Below are 17034 nucleotides of genomic sequence, written 5' to 3'. Positions count from 1 at the left end.
GGAGGCGGAGCCTAAGGAAAACCAAAAGGCAGGGATGGAACGCCCTCGACCAATCCCTTTGGCTGGGAGGCGGAGCCTAAGGAAAACCAAAAGGCAGGGATGGAACGCCCTCGACCAATATCCCTTTGGCTGGGAGGCGGAGCCTAAGGAAAACCAAAAGGCAGGGATGGAACGCCCTCGACCAATCCCTTTGGCTGGGAGGCGGAGCCTAAGGAAAACCAAAAGGCAGGGATGGAACGCTCTCGACCAATCCCTCGGCTGGGAGGCGGAGCCAATGCCGGATTGGCTCAAAAGCTCGGCAAGGCAAGCCCGGGGGGGAGGTGTGCGCGTGCGCGGACCGCTTTACGGCAGCGAGGCGGGCGGTTGCCCGTCAGTGCCTCCTCCTTCCGCCCTTCTCCTTTCGCGACGGCGTCGTGAAGACGGAGGGCGCTTGACGGCCAGCCGGAGAGGCAACCTGTGGGGAGCTGTGAGGGGGGCAGCGTCGCCATGAGGCAGAAAAAGAAAGGTAAAGGCGGTTGGCAGTGGGGGGGGAGGGTCACGTGTTGACGGGGAGGGGCCGGTTTCTCCTCTCACCCCCACTTTCTGTGGGGATTTTTTTTTGGGGGGGGGTCTTTCTCTGAGGCTCCCTCCCCCCCCTTAGTTCAGGGGGGGCGCCTCGTGAGAGAGGCAGCAGGCCTCCCTCCCCCTCGTTCTCCCCCCAACAGTTTCAGGATCAGGCAGGAATCCTTCAGGTGCTGCTGGGGGGGGGAGGGAAAGAGGGGGGAGAACTTCGGGACTCTCTGCCTCATGATATATATATATGTAGGTTTTGGTGTCTTCGGGTGTCTTCCCGTGTAAGAGTTGGGGTGTCTAGGCGACGTTTCGACGAGGTCTCACTCGTCATCTTCAGGCTGGTGCTTTCGGCTTCTTGTTACTGGAACAGAAAAAACCAAAACCTACATTCCTGTACCCGTGAAAATCTACGAAAGCAAATATATATATATATATATATATATATATATATATGCAGGTTTTGGTGTCTTCGGGTGTCTTCCCGTGTAAGAGTCGAAGACACCAAAACCTGCATTCCTGTACCCGTGAAAATCTACGAAAGCAAATATATATATATATATATATATATATATATATATATATGTATGTGTGTCTGTGTGTGTGTGTGTGTGTGTATATATGTGTGTGTGTGTGTGTGTGTGTGTATGTATATATATATATGTGTGTGTGTGTGTGTGTATATATGTATATATATATATATATATGTATATATATATACATATATTTGCTTTCGTAGATTTTCACGGGTACAGGAATGTAGGTTTTGGTGTCTTCGGGTGTCTTCCCGTGTAAGAGTTGGGGTGTCTAGGCGACGTTTCGACGAGGTCTCACTCGTCATCTTCAGGCTGGTGCTTTCGGCTTCTTGTTACTAGAACAGAGCAGGATCTCAGTGTTTGAGTTCCTATAAATACTGTTGAGGGGGTGTGGTGTATAGCCTCCAACGTTCTGGGCAGAGAGGAAGTTCCTAGGTTAATGTGCCTTTTCTTCTTTTGTTCATTAATTACTTGAGGGATATCTTGAGTGATTACTTGAGTGATATTCTGAGTACCACTTAGGAGGGTCATTAGGTGTGGATTAGTTGCTAAAGCTTTCGTGTCTTGACCTCTTGACCTTGTAAAGAGTTTTTCTGAGAAGATGGCTGTACTGCACTTAGTTGTGCTCTGGCTTGGCTTCGTGTATAGGGGCGAGCTGTGGTTTTGTGCCCTGTGCCAGCCAGATCTGTGTAGGGATTGCAGGGGGGTGCAGCATCCGGAGGTGCCACTATGGTTTGGCTACTGGATGGTGTCTGTAATTTATCTGTGGAGAGGGTCTGGGTTTGGGTCTGGTGTGGTTGATTGGAGATGGCGTTCTGTGTGCCTCTGGTTCTGGTGTCGGTTTTTGTGGGGAGGGCTAATTTCCAGATGTCTGGCAGGCGGGACGTGTCGTCACGCTTGTTCATGTTGTGAGGGTGTTTCTCTATCTCGATGGCTTCCATGATTATTCTCTTGTGGTGATGTTCCATGTTAAAGAGCAATTTGGAATCTGCAAAATTAATTTCGTGTCCTGTTTCTTTCATGTGTTGGTAAAGAGAGGAAGTTTTTTCTTCTTTTTTGACGGCATTCTTGTGTTCTGCGATACGTGCATTTATTCGTCTGTTTGTTTGTCCAATGTACGTGGCTGGGCAGACTTTGCAGGGTATTTCATAGACCCCTTGGTTTTCTAACTGGATTTTATCTTTTGGGTTTCTGAGGATATTGGCTATTTTTTGGTTGGTGCAAAAGGCTGTTTTGATATTGTGTTTATGGAGGATTTTGCTAATTTTATCTGTAGTGCCCTTGATATAAGGAAGGAGGGCCATGCCATTGTTTTCTTCTGTGTCTTGGTTTTTGGGGGGTGTTTCTTTTTGGATTAGCTTCGTAACCCTGTTTTGCTGGTATCCGTTGGCGATTAACACATTTGAGAGATTCTGTAACTCAGTTGTCAAGTGGTCTTTGTCAGCCAGGCGTTTGGTTCTGGAGATGAGAGTCTTGGCTACGGAGTTTATTTGTGCAGGGTGGTGGTGTGATTGTGCATGTAAGTAGCGGTTGGTGTGTGTTTTTTTCCGGTAGATAGTGTGTCCTAGGGAGCCATCAGGTTTTTTGTAGATTAGGACGTCAAGGAAGGGAAGTTGGTTGTTGGCTTCTATTTCCATAGTGAATTGTATTTTGGGGTGTAGGCTGTTGAGATGTGTGAGGAAGCTATCTAGTTTTTCCTTCCCGTGTGGCCAAATTACAAAGGTGTCGTCAACATATCTGAGCCAAAGTTTGGGTTTGTGTTCTGACTTGTCTAAAGCATTGGTTTCAAAGTGTTCCATGTACAGATTTGCGATGACCGGTGAGAGGGGTGATCCCATAGGTGCTCCTTCTATCTGTTTGTATCTTTGTCCATTGTGGATGAAGTACGTGTTGGTTAGGCAGTGGTTGGTCAGGTCCAGGATGTATTCGGGGGGATTGTATTTGTTTTGAATGGCTGTCAAGGCTTCATTAATGGGCACTTGTGTGAAGAGAGATACAACATCGAAGCTCACAAGTAGGTCATCGGGATGTAGGTTTTGCTTCTTTATTGTTTCTATGAACTGGAAGGAGTTTGTAACGTGTGAAGCGATAGATTCTGCATAGGGCTGAAGTTGCTTAGCGAGAAATTTAGCGAGATTTTGTAGAGGTGAGCCTATGGAGCTGACTATTGGTCTGAGTGGTGTTCCTTCTTTGTGTATCTTGGGGAGACCGTAGAGTTTGGGGCATCTGGATGATTTTTCTCTGGGGATGATTCTTAGCTGGATTTCTTCACTGATAGGAGAGGCTTTTATTTTGGATTTGGTGGTTTTTTCCAGATAGGTGGTGGGATCTGTTTTTATAGGTTGGTAGGTAGGGTCTTGGAGTAGATTTGATAGTTTTGCTTGGTAGTCCGATGTGTTCATCACAACAGTGGCATTACCTTTGTCTGCTGGGAGAATGATTATGTTGTTGTCTTTCCTCAGGTTGGTGAGTGCTTTCTGTTCTTCTTTGTGTAAATTGCTTCTGGGTGGTTTGCTGGAGCAGAGGATGTTGGTGACTTCAAGTCTGATTTTATTGGCTTCATCTGGGTTGATTTTGGTTAGGCTAGCTTCGACTCCGCATATGATGTTTTCCGTGGGGATGCGTCTCGGGGCGACTGCAAAGTTGAAACCTTTGGAGAGTACTTTGGTTTCAGTTGAGGTGAGGATCCTGTCTGATATGTTATGTACTGTTTGTTTCATGGGTTGTTGTGGAGGGTGGCTGGGCTTCTGGCGTTTCTCTAGTTTGTGGAGTTTGTTGGTGTGTATGTCTGTCTTATGTGAGGACTCTGTTTCAGCTCTCCAAACGGCTAGTTGTTTGCATTTGTCCCAGAGTGCAGGGTGGATTTTGTTACAGAGTTTGAGGTGAAGAGTGAGCAGATCTTTGTTGGTTTGGTTTAGTAGGTATCTTTTCTTATGTAGTTCGTTTCTGATTAGGGATAGTTCAGTTCGTTTCAGGATCCTTTCGGTAGCTGGGGTTATCAAGGGCACTACAGATAAAATTAGCAAAATCCTCCATAAACACAATATCAAAACAGCCTTTTGCACCAACCAAAAAATAGCCAATATCCTCAGAAACCCAAAAGATAAAATCCAGTTAGAAAACCAAGGGGTCTATGAAATACCCTGCAAAGTCTGCCCAGCCACGTACATTGGACAAACAAACAGACGAATAAATGCACGTATCGCAGAACACAAGAATGCCGTCAAAAAAGAAGAAAAAACTTCCTCTCTTTACCAACACATGAAAGAAACAGGACACGAAATTAATTTTGCAGATTCCAAATTGCTCTTTAACATGGAACATCACCACAAGAGAATAATCATGGAAGCCATCGAGATAGAGAAACACCCTCACAACATGAACAAGCGTGACGACACGTCCCGCCTGCCAGACATCTGGAAATTAGCCCTCCCCACAAAAACCGACACCAGAACCAGAGGCACACAGAACGCCATCTCCAATCAACCACACCAGACCCAAACCCAGACCCTCTCCACAGATAAATTACAGACACCATCCAGTAGCCAAACCATAGTGGCACCTCCGGATGCTGCACCCCCCTGCAATCCCTACACAGATCTGGCTGGCACAGGGCACAAAACCACAGCTCGCCCCTATACACGAAGCCAAGCCAGAGCACAACTAAGTGCAGTACAGCCATCTTCTCAGAAAAACTCTTTACAAGGTCAAGAGGTCAAGACACGAAAGCTTTAGCAACTAATCCACACCTAATGACCCTCCTAAGTGGTACTCAGAATATCACTCAAGTAATCACTCAAGATATCCCTCAAGTAATTAATGAACAAAAGAAGAAAAGGCACATTAACCTAGGAACTTCCTCTCTGCCCAGAACGTTGGAGGCTATACACCACACCCCCTCAACAGTATTTATAGGAACTCAAACACTGAGATCCTGCTCTGTTCTAGTAACAAGAAGCCGAAAGCACCAGCCTGAAGATGACGAGTGAGACCTCGTCGAAACGTCGCCTAGACACCCCAACTCTTACACGGGAAGACACCCGAAGACACCAAAACCTACATATATACATATATATATATATATGTATGTATATATATGTGTATATGTGTATATATGTGTGTGTGTGTGTGTATGTATATATATATATATATGTATGAATTTTATTTATTTAATTATGTTCTTATTTTACATCGGTACACATTATCGTATTGCATCGCAAGGCTTATTATAGTATAAATTTCAACATGCATAGAAATCCTTCAGGTGCTGCTTGGGGAAGAACTTCGGGACTCCCTGCCTCATGATATTTATCTATTTATTTTATTTATTTATTTATTAAAGTTCTTATGTTATATCAGTACACGTTCTCATATTACAGTGGTACCTCAGCTTAAGTACTTAATTCGTTCCGGAGGTCCGTTCTTAACCTGAAACTGTTATTAACCTGAAGCACCACTTTAGCTAATGCGGCCTCCTGCTGCTGCCGCGCCGCCAGAACACAATTTCTGTTCTCATCCTGAAACAAAGTCCTTAGCCTGAAGCGCTATTTCTGGTTTAGTGGAGTGTGCAACCTGAAGCATATGTAACCTGAAGCGTATGTAAGCTGAGGTACCACTGTACATCACAAGGCTTATTATACTATAATTTTCAACATGTATAGAAATCCTTCAGGTGCTGCTTGGGGGAGAACTTCGGGACTCCCTGCCTCATGATGTTTATTTTTTGAAATTTATTTATTTAATAAAGTTCTTATGTTACACCGGTAAACATTATCAGATTACATCACAAGGCTTATTATACTATAATTTTCAACATGTATACAAAGTTTATATACTAAAAGAAAAGAAAAAACCAAGGACAAAAAACTATTTCAAAATCATAAATGTACCAACACTTTGGACTTCCTGTCTATCCCGTTGTATATTCCTTTTTTTACAAATGAATGTACTCTTATTATTGTATATTTCTTTGCATTTTATCTAATACATTCCTATATCCATATGTACCCTTGGTCTTATTTCTCAACTCAGTCTCTCTCCAGCATCAATTGAATGCAAGCATAGATAGCGAACCTTTACTGTAATTTTGAACATATATCTTACATCTATCCCACTTTTCCATAATTTTTTGTTTTGAGTTGCCTCTCCGGCTATTTGTCAACTGCGCCATTTCAGCAAATTCTTGTAGCTTGTTACGCCAATCCATTATTGCCGGGATGACTTCTTCCGCCCCTTTGCCACCAAAGTCCGAGCTGCAGCCGTTGCATATAAAAATCCCTCCCTAAAGGCATTTGGGGTGGGACTCCCTGCCTCATGATAAGTGGGCGGGCGCCTTTGCTGTGCCCTTTTCCAGTTAGGCTTAGGGCTGCCTCTGAAAAGCAGAAACATCAGGCTGTCCCAAAGAAGTTGCTGCCCCCTGGGCTGGTTATAGGGAGCAGGCTTCATAGATCCATATACCACAGAAGAGGAGAGCTGGAAGGGACCCTGACGGTCATCTAGTCCAGCCCCTTGTGATGCTGTTCTGGAGAAGAGGGCTGCGCTCCGCTGGTTATGGGTCTGTTTCTGGGCAGAGGTCAAAGAGCTGGCGCCTGTTGTGGGAAGTGTCGGCAGCCTTTTGCTTCTTGTTTCAGGAGACCTCAGCCGGGCAGAGCTGATGATGATGACCATCTCGGATGTCATCAAGCAGCTCATCGAAGCTCACGACCAGGGCAAAGATGTCAACTTGAACAAGTAAGTTTGGCCGGCCAGCCACCGTCTCCTGCTCTTCTCTTTTTTAATATACTTTTTAATTGTTTTTTTTTAACATACTAATTCTAACATTCATACAACGTAACTTCTCATCTTATACAACATTTTAGGACTTCTGTCAACACCTCTGATGATTTTCCGTTCTTTCTCACTTATTATGCATTTTTTAATTTCCTATTTACTTTAATTGTCCTTAACTAATAATTTTCCTCATTATCTTTTTTGCAATATTTCGAATAATACACCTGACAAAACTTCTTGCAAACCTACTACAACATTAGGAAGAACTTCCTGACAGTAAGAGCTGTTCGACAGTGGAATTTGCTGCCAAGGAGTGTGGTGGAGTCTCCTACTTTGGAGGTCTTTAAGCAGAGGCTTGACAACCTTATGTCAGGAGTGCTCTGATGGTGTTTCCTGCTTGGCAGGAGGTTGGACTCGGTGGCCCTTGTGGTCTATGATACTAGCGTAATTTGTTCATCACAGTTGCTTTTCAAATAGTCCGTAAATTTACTCCACTCTTCTGAGAATTTCTGGTCCCGCAGGTTTCGAATCCTCCCTGTTAGTTTATCTAATTCTGCATAGTCCATCAATTTCATCCTCCATTCTTCTTTCGTCAGTAGTTCTTCTTGCTTCCTTTTTGGTGCCAGTAATATTCTTGCTGCCGGTCTCCTGCTCTTGTCTGACGTTTGTGTATGCCCTTTATCCTCCCTGTATAGCACCTCACTGAATCACACTCTCTTCTTTTCAAGGATAAAGACCAAGACAGCTGCAAAGTATGGGCTTTCGGCACAGCCCCGCCTTGTGGACATCATTGCTGCGGTGCCGCCCCAGTATCGCAGAGTGCTGGTTCCCAAACTGAAGGCGAAGCCCATCCGCACTGCTAGTGGAGTAGGCCTGTTCGTTGTTTGATAAGGGGGGCTTCCTGGTGTTTTAGACTGGAGTGTCCATCAGCCTCAGCTAGTGTGGTCAGTGGTCGGGGATGATGGGAATTGTAGTCCGAAACATCTGGAGGCCACGTTCATTATCCCCCGTGTCATCAGTCAGTGTTGTGGTCTAGTGGTCTAGTTGTGGGGTGTGAACCTAGGTGCCTGAAGTTCATACACTCAATAAGGAGAGGTCTTCACAACAACTAACCCAGACCCTGTGATCATCATCTGAGGGCCTCCTATAAGGAAATTCTGCCCTTGGTATGTTCATTTTCCACCTCTCCATTTTGATTCTCTGGCCCCATATCTGCACAAACTTATTATCCCCAAATACAGAGGTGCTTTTACGCTTGCAAGACTGGATGTTTTGCCATCTGCGGTACTTGGTCGATTCCAAAAGATCCCGCCTGAGAAACGTCTTTGCCCCTGTGGAGATGGTAACACCGAAACGGCGGCACATGTCCTCCTGTCTTGCACGCTCTACAAAGACCTGAGGAACGAGATCATCACCCCATTCGTACTAACCACCCCAGGGTGCTCAACCACTGCCACAATTTCCTTTCTTCTATCAGATCAAAATGAGCAGATAACAGCAAAGGTTGCTAGGTTCATAGCAGGGGCAATCAGAATACGGGCCACTAATTGACTGCTGATTCAGGACTTTAAATTGTGCTCTTATATCAAATTTCCTTTTCTGCGTATACTGTAATGTTTTAATGTTGCTATGGCCATTGGCTAATGCGAATAAGGTTTTATCTATCTCTGTCTGAGGGCCTTCTTCATGTGTCTCCACCATGAGAGCTCCGGAGGGTGGCAACATGGGAACGGGCCTTTTCTGCCGTGTCTCCCCATGTGTGGCATGCTCTCCACCAAGGAGACTCATCCGGCACCTTCATTGTCTATCTCCTCATGTTCCCACAGCAGCTTCCCGTGTTCCTAAAAATGACTCAGTTGGACACTTATTTCGGTATAGGGTATTCTGCACAAGGCAGGCAGTTGTGAAGTACAGTGGTACCTCAGGTTACATACGCTTCAGGTTACAGACTCCGCTAACCCAGAAATAGTACCTTGGGTTAAGAACTTTGCTTCAGGATGAGAACAGAAATCATGCTCTGGCGGCGCGGCAGCAGCAGGAGGCCCCATTAGCTAAAGCAGTGCTTCAGGTTAAGAACAGTTTCAGGTTAAGAACGGACCTCCGGAACGAATTAAGTACTTAACCTGTGGTACCCCTGTACGTACATCTTTCCGTTCCTTTAAATGTAATGATTGTGTTATTTTCTTCTCAAGGGAACGTTGATAACTTCTCTGCAATGCTTCTCTCCCTTTTTTTTCAGATTGCTGTTGTGGCAGTGATGTGTAAGCCTCACAGATGTCCACACATTAACTTCACAGGAAACATTTGTGTGTAAGTAGAGCCTTGGAATATTCAGAAATGTTGGCAGGTTGTGTTGTAGACAACTGAAATGTAAGACCCTAAGAACCCTGAACTGGGTCAGGCCCATAGAGACCCATCTAGTCCAGCATTGTGTTTTCACAGTGACCAACCAAATCCACCAATGGGAAGTGCTCAAGTAGGATCTAAGTGCAATAGCAGTGCCCTCTGCTTGTGATTCCCACTGCCTCCCGCAGAGGAGGTATATGTCATACAACAGGCATAGGCAAACTCGGCCCTCCAGATGTTTTGGGACTACAACTCCCATCATCCCTGACCATTGGTCCTGTTAGCTAGGGATGATGGGAGTTGTAGTCCCAAAACATCTGGAGGGCAGAGTTTGCCTATGCCTGCCATAGAATCACAGAACAGTAGCATTGGAAGGGACCCAAAGGATCATCCATTCCAGCCCCTTTCAGTGCAGCAATCGCAGCTAAATAACGTTCTGGTCTATTGTTCATCTCCCTTGATTAAAAGTGGGGCGGGAAGTAAATCTTCATGAATAACTAACTGTTTAAGGAAAGATCTGTACTCATCACTTCAAAGAGAAAGATACAGTGGTACCTCGGGTTAAGAACTTAATTCATTCTGGAGGTCTGTTCTTAACCTGAAACTGTTCTTAACCTGAAGCAGCACTTTAGCTAATGGGGCCTCCTGCTGCTGCCGTGCCGCCGGAGCACGATTTCTACGATACGATACGATACGATATCTTCATTGTCATTGTCCCTTGCAGAACAATGAAATTGAAAAACTACATAAAAACTACATAAAACTACCACAAACCTACATAAAACTACATTAAAAAATCTGTTCTCATCCAGAAGCAAAGTTCTTAACCCGAGGTACTATTCCTGGGTTGGCGGAGTCTGTAACCAGAAGTGTATGTAGCCTGAAGCGTATGTAAGCCGAGGTACCACTGTATTTGAATAGTCCCTGACCCCAGCCAGTTGTACAATAATGCACAGTATTTAACTGGAGGTTTCATCCAAGACTAACTAGGGTTGTCCAGTCAACACTCTCTTAGTGGCTTCAGAATGTCTGACTAGGACCTAGGAGACAGGGGTTCAAATCCACTCTACCATGAAGTTCACTGAGTGACCTAAGGCCAGTCACTGCTTCTCAGCCTAACCTTCCTCACAGGGTTATTGTCAGGATTAAATGTGAGGAGGAGGAGAATGGGGTACCCCACCTTGGAAGAAAGGTGAGAGATAAATGTAATAATGCAAATAGGTAACACAAGCACCTTTCAGTGGGGAATGCCCACCTTGTGGGTTTTCCCTCACTGCTTTTGGGCCCTACAAATGGGCAGAATCTCCTGCTGCCTCCAGATTGTGGAAGAACACGCCAGCTTTCAACCAGCTTCCCCCCACCCAACCCTGGGTGCTCTCTGGATGTTGCTGGTTCCCATCAAGCCCCAGCCAGCAGAGGTTTCCGTGGTCGGCGATTATGAGACACATCACCCAAATATTTGGAGAGCACTAAGGTGGGGGAAGGCTAGCTTAAACCGTCTGCCTCTGCTTGACTCTGTGCTCTGATGGTGCTCTGATGGTGTTTCCTGCTTGGCAGGGGGTTGGACTCGATGGCCCTTGTGGTCTCTTCCAACTCTATGATTCTATGACTCTGTTTTTCTCTTGAAAATGCAGGTACTGTCCAGGGGGTCCCGATTCTGACTTTGAGTATTCAACACAGTCTTACACAGGATACGAGGTACTGCTTTAAAGACTCTGTGGGCCCTTCTTCAGGGAAAGTATGTTTACTCAGTGCTGGGCGTGATATCAGAAATTTTACTGGGGGGAACCAGCAGTTAAATGTGCATGTTTTTCAGTGCACGTGGCACTGGTGGCTTGTATGCGATGTCATGTGACACTAGGTACTGTATTTTTTGCTCTATAAGACTCACTTTTTCCCTCCCAAAAAGTAAGGGGAGGTGTGTGTGCGTCTTATGGAGCGAATGCAGGCTGCGCAGCTATCACAGAAGCCAGAACAGCAAGAGGGATTGCTGCTTTCACTGCGCAGCGATCCCTCTTGCTTTTCTGGCTTCTGAGATTCAGAATATTTTTGTTCTTGTTTTCCTCCTCCAAAAACTAGGTGCGTCTTGTGGTCTGGTGCGTCTTATAGAGCGAAAAATACGGTAAATGCTTGGTTTTTAAAGAGGTTGAATTGCCCTAAACTATTCAGGATCTACATAGGCTGATCTTGCAGGTTCTCTCTCGCCCTGCCTCCCCCATACTAAATTTCATCAAATATGGACTTAAATTATAAAGGGGTAGCCTAGTTTATCTCACTACCAAAGAAATGTAATAAACGAATAGAAAGAGAACCTACCCAGTTGACGCTGACACAAAACCCCACACGTACACTATATAAAAGAATATTAGTTTTACCACCCCTCCTCTCCCCCAACCTTATACAGTACTCAGCACTAACGTCTCATAACAAGTGTAACTGATCTGTAGAAAAGACCTTACAACCTGCAAAAAGAGACAATGCACGCACTTTTGTAAACCAAGGAAAAATAATAATTAAAGGCCTTTGATTGGCCACTAGGTGGAGACTAGGTGGAAACTTGCTTATGATGAAAGCCAAAATCGTATCGGGATGGTCACCATGAATCCGGAACCCTGATGGGAGCGTGGCCTCAATTCGCTGCTTTGAAATTAATTCATTGTCTACTCTTCTTAAGTCCTTGATCATTATGGTGTCAGGGCGGCATTGAGAGTTTGAGGTGCAGAGCTTTCTAACTGGCTTTTGTCTGTTTCTTGCACACAGTAAGCCTGCTGCTTACACTGGGGTTACGTTCTGGTGATGGCACCTAAAGCCAAAACCTTGTAGTCAGAACTCAATGGGTTCAATGGTGGCTAGGATTGCCAAAGTCATTTTCCCCAGAAACCCTGCTCCCTTTCTGACCGCTGACATTTTATTTTTATTCTATGCATGCAAAGCTGAATGTACGTAACTTGTGGGCTTATCGTACTGATGAATCCTTTTTAAATAACTTTGAATTCTTCTGACTTTATTGAATCGTTTTGATGTATTTGTTGTTGTTTGCTCTATTTATATGCTACTATGTTTGATAATCTAGTGATTGCAATGTTTGTTTTTTAATGCTGTTGTGATTATTGTGAGCTTTCTTGAGCTCAGCAGTTGTTGCAAAAGCTCCAAATATTTAGACTACAAATAAGACTACAAATAAGACTACAAATATTTAATCAAAATAATGTACCTCTCCTTGCTTCCGGCAGCCAACTTCCATGAGAGCCATCCGTGCCAGGTACGATCCGTATCTCCAGACCAGGCACCGCGTTGAGCAGGTAAATATTTGCTAGGATGGGAAGAATGTGTCAATGTCTCCTTGATCATAAAGACGGTCATGATCTTGTTTGCCATATTTTTTTAAAAAAAATTATTTATTTGGTTTTCCAAATTAGCGTTTTACACTCACATATCCAACATACAACAAAAAATCAAGATTCCAAAGAATCTCTTGGACTTCCCTCCTCCCTTTTGTGGGTCCTATTGTTAGTCATTTCCTCCTGCATCTTTTATAAGAATCCAAATCTTTTACATCTCCATTATATCCAAAATTCACCATTCACTTATGGTCTCTCTGTGTGGTTTGGGAGCTGCACAGTCAGGGGAAAAACAATGCTGTCCAGGCTTGTAAAGACTGCGGAGAGAATAATTGGGTGCACTCTTCCCACCTTGGATCAAATCTACGCTTCCAGGTGCCATAAGAAAGCTGCAGAGATAGCGCAGGATAGTGCGCACCCCGGAAATGATCTCTTTCAGCTTCTGCCTTCTGGAAAAAGGTATAGGGTTATAAAGACTAGGACTAGCCGCCTGAGAAACAGTTTCTATCCATATGCGATTTTGGCTTTAAACGCAGTGTAAGGTAGTCTTTATGGGAGTATATTGTATTTAATTATGGGTTATCCGTTTTTAGGGGGCTAACCAGGCTGGGATAGCAGGCTTGTTGGTGTTTGAATGTCTGATGGAGGTTTTTTTTGAATTTCGTTGTTCTGTATGGGACAATGTCAATAAAGATTATCGTATCTTATCCTGTGAAGTTCTTTTCAGGCACCCCTCAAGGATGATGGTCCCTGCAAAAACACCCTTTCAGCTGAGACAGGTTTTTACTTGCCCCATACCTGTTATATATGATGTCAGCTGTAGGGTGTGCCTTGGCTAAAATGGCCTCAGGAGCCAAATGGAGAGATCTGGATGTCCAGCGATCGTTTTTCCCCTCCAGGAGTTGCCCAGAGTGGCCGGGGCAACCCAGTCAGATGGGCAGGGCACAAGTAATAAATAATTATTATTATTTCAGCTTCTGCATCTCCCTATCTTCTGAAAGCCACAAGGCAGCTGTCTCATGTGTTCATCTTACTTTTTGCAGCTGAAGCAGTTGGGTCACAGTGTGGACAAAGTGGAGTTCATTGTGATGGGCGGGACATTCATGGCTCTTCCCGAAGAATACCGGGATTATTTTATCCGCAACTTGCACGACGCTTTATCGGGCCACACCTCCAACAACGTGGCAGAGGCTGTCAGGTAAGGTGCCCCCTCGGTTGCAGGCGCTGAATGGCTGTTCTCGTTTTTTGTGTGGTTGGCTTGCATCGGGAAACTACGCAGTGTAAGGAGCTGCGTAAGGCAGCCTTCGTCAGCCTGGTGTGCTTCCAATGTTTCGGGGCTGGGCTTCCAACTCCCATCAGCCCTGGCCAGCATGGCCAATGGTGAGGGGTGATGGGAGTTGTAGTCCAGAACATCTGGAGAAGCACACTGGATGTGTGCTAAGTCCTTACCTGTATTCATTGTATACATACGATTGTGTATCATCTGACCTGTCTACTGCAATTATTAAGTTTGCAGATGACACCACCACAGTGGGTTTAATAAAAGGTGGAGGCGAATCAGCGTATAGAGGGGAGGTCCAAAAAATATCTACATGGTGCCTAGGGAACAACTTGCACCTTAATATCAGCAAGACAAAGGAGATGGTGTTGGACTTTCAGAGAAAGAGAGGAGAACTAGCCCCGCTGTACATCGGGGAGGGCTGTGTGGAGTGTCTCTTCCTTTAAATTCCTAGGAGTTTATCTCAGTGAAGACCTTCCTTGGAAAATAAATACAACCCAGGTGGTTAAGAAAGCCCAACAGAGACTCCATCTCCTCAGAGTATTGTGGAAGAACGATGTCAATCAACATTTGATGATCTCCTTCTACCGGTCAACAATAGAAAGTGTCCTTTCATACTGCATCACAGTGTGGTACGCTGGTTTGACATCATCTTATAGGAAGTGCCTACAGAGGGTGGTGAATACAGCACAAGATATTACGGGCTGTCCCGTGAATCTGCTGGATGAAATAGCGGAAGAACGTTGCCTCAGGAGAGTGAGGAAAATTCTCAGGGATGATTCACACCCTGGCCGGCACTTTCTTGATCTCCTGCCCTTGGGCAGAAGATATAGAAGCAGGATTAGTCGCCCCAACAGGGTAAAGAACAGCTTCTATCTGTGGGCTGTTAAGCTGCTGAATGAAAAGATAACAAGAGGGCAACTGACTTTTGGGTTTGGGGTGTGTGTGTGTGTGTGTGTGTGTGTGTGTGTGTGAGTAAACGAGGGGAATTAAGACTAAGAGAGCTGAGTGGGGGGTGCTCGTGTAATCTCACTGCATACAAGTTGTACAAGTGACAATAAAGAATTTCAATTTCACTAGGCTGGTGAAGGCTGGCCAAAAAGGTTCATTGGCAAGGAAGATTTATCCAGCTGTTTGGAATGAATCTTCCAGCGCTGAGTTGGTTTTTCAGAAGCTTAATGGATAGTGGAAGTTGGGGTTACCTGGTGCAGAGGACTGTGCCTCTCTGATAGTTGTGCAGGGGTGGGATTTGGGCACATGTGGAAGAAGCGTTTGAGGAGTGTGTCGTTAAAGCTCTGGGTTGCACCCAACATTAGTCCAACTTAAGAGTAGACCCTTTGAAATGAGCCTAGCTGTCTACTCACTGAACCAGCTAGGCTTCTGTAGCCACAGATCTTTCTGCGCAACGGTAAAGATCAAGAAAAATCGGGCACAGTGTTCAGCCTAAGTTTTTGATAGGGCTCTTCCTCTGGAGGGCAGCAAATACTTAAAATATCCCTTTCCATATTTTCCCGTTCCGTTCACTGATGTAGCTTGCTTGAGGCGCCTCCTCATATTACACTGCTGTTCCGGAGTGAGATGGCACCCCCACACCCCCATTAGTCATTTCAGTGTCTGCAAGCATGCAGCAAAAGTATTGTCTGGTGAGTAGCCCACGCCACTGGCTGTGTGGTGCTGCGTTGAACTGCCATGTTGCAGACTGGGCTCTCCCATTCACAGGCAACCTCTGGCCCTAATTGGCCGCACCAGGCCCCTCCGTTTGGCCCATGAGGCCATTTTGACCAAGCCACGTCCACCTGCCCTACACCTGACATCATGTTGAGTGTGGGGAAAGTACAGATGCGGCTGGCCTGCTCCAAAAACATGGTTGTGGGTGCTTCTGACCACCTGACTGGTGGCATCTGCCAAAGCTGGAGCTTGCATAGAACGTTGCATGGTGCTTTGAAGCCCCAGCTGATTGTTGGGCCTTCAAAGCACCGCATGGGGGGAAACAGCTCCTGGAAGATGTCACTGTGACGTGTGATGATTGGCAGGAGGTTGGCCCTACCCATCTGTCACGCTTGGCCCTCAGAAGGGTAAGGAGAATCAGGATCCAGCCTGGGTGGGCTGATCAAGTGGATCATGCCTATTAATTTCAGTGGGTCTGTGCAATGATTAATGTTGGATACAGCCTCAAATAAAAATGTCCCGGGCTTTCTCTCTAGACCAGGAATTTGGAATCAGTAGCCTGGATCCACCCCACCTCCACTGCCCAACAGGTAATTTGGCAGGTGGGTAAGGGGGTGTCCACCTGTTAATCACCTCATGCCATTACAGCTTCAGAGGAGCTCACCTTGTGCTTTTTGTGTTTCGCTTCGGCTTTGTCTTACTGATTTTATTTATTCATTTATAAAAAAATATTTATGTACCGCTATGTCTTAAGATAAAATAAAATAAGGGATGAGGGTGTCGCTGTGGGTTAAACTACAGAGCCTAGAGCTTGCTGATCAGAAGGTCGGCAGTTTGAATCCCCGCAACGGGGTGAGCTCCCATTTCTCGGTCCCTGCTCCTGCCAACCTAGCAGTTTGAAAGCACGTCAAAGTGCAAGTAGATAAATAGGTACCACTCCGGCGGGAAGGTAAACGGCGTTTCCGTGCGCTGCTCTGGTTCGCCAGAAGCAGCTTAGTCATGCTGGCCACATGACCCAGAAGCTGTACGCCGGCTCCCTCGGCCAATAAAGCGAGATGAGGGCTGCAACCTCAGAGTCGGTCACGACTGGACCTGATGGTCAGGGGTCCCCTTTACCCTTTACCTCTATGTCCTAAGAAACACACAAAGCAATAAAACACAAAGGCCGTGCGATAAAAACCACAAAAGGTTAAAAACAGGCATCACTCAACCATTGTGGGAGAACGTACCCCTAATTGCCTGCATAAGCCTAGTGGAAAAGAAAAGCTTAACCGTTTAAAAGTTGGAGCGGAAGGTACCCGCAGAATCTCTAGTGGCAGGGAGTTCCACAGGACTGGGCCGTTGACACTGAAGGCTCAGTTTCTTGTTGTTGTCGAATGAGCCTCGCCAATTCGGGGAATGCCAGACAGTGCTCCTGCCAATGATCACAGTGATGGAGCTGGGACATAAGGTTTAAGGTGACCCCTATTTGACACTGCTTTAATGGCTTCAGGCTGTGAAGCACTTTATTGTTTGTAAAATAAATTTTAAAGCGCCCAGTTGGTGG

The 17034-nt window shown here is 45.5% G+C and overlaps 1 protein-coding gene across 1 annotated transcript in view; it reads left to right on the top strand.

Annotated features, from left to right (window-relative positions):
• The first annotated feature begins 345 nt into the window (after positions 1 to 345).
• ELP3 (elongator acetyltransferase complex subunit 3) overlaps positions 346 to 17034 on the top strand; it is a 112904-nt gene continuing 96215 nt past the window's right edge. The window contains exons 1-7 of the mRNA XM_081188644.1: positions 346 to 505; positions 6716 to 6815; positions 7583 to 7721; positions 9094 to 9164; positions 10835 to 10898; positions 12434 to 12502; positions 13585 to 13739. Of these exons, the coding sequence (XP_081044770.1) occupies positions 487 to 505; positions 6716 to 6815; positions 7583 to 7721; positions 9094 to 9164; positions 10835 to 10898; positions 12434 to 12502; positions 13585 to 13739 (617 nt within the window). The 5' untranslated portion in view covers positions 346 to 486. The remainder of the gene's footprint in view (positions 506 to 6715; positions 6816 to 7582; positions 7722 to 9093; positions 9165 to 10834; positions 10899 to 12433; positions 12503 to 13584; positions 13740 to 17034) is intronic.

This window comes from Podarcis bocagei (assembly GCF_964188305.1).
Source record: "Podarcis bocagei genome assembly, chromosome: 3".
NCBI lineage: Eukaryota > Metazoa > Chordata > Lepidosauria > Squamata > Lacertidae > Podarcis > Podarcis bocagei.
Note: the sequence above shows the minus strand (reverse complement) of the source record. Positions and strands in the feature narration are given on the sequence as shown.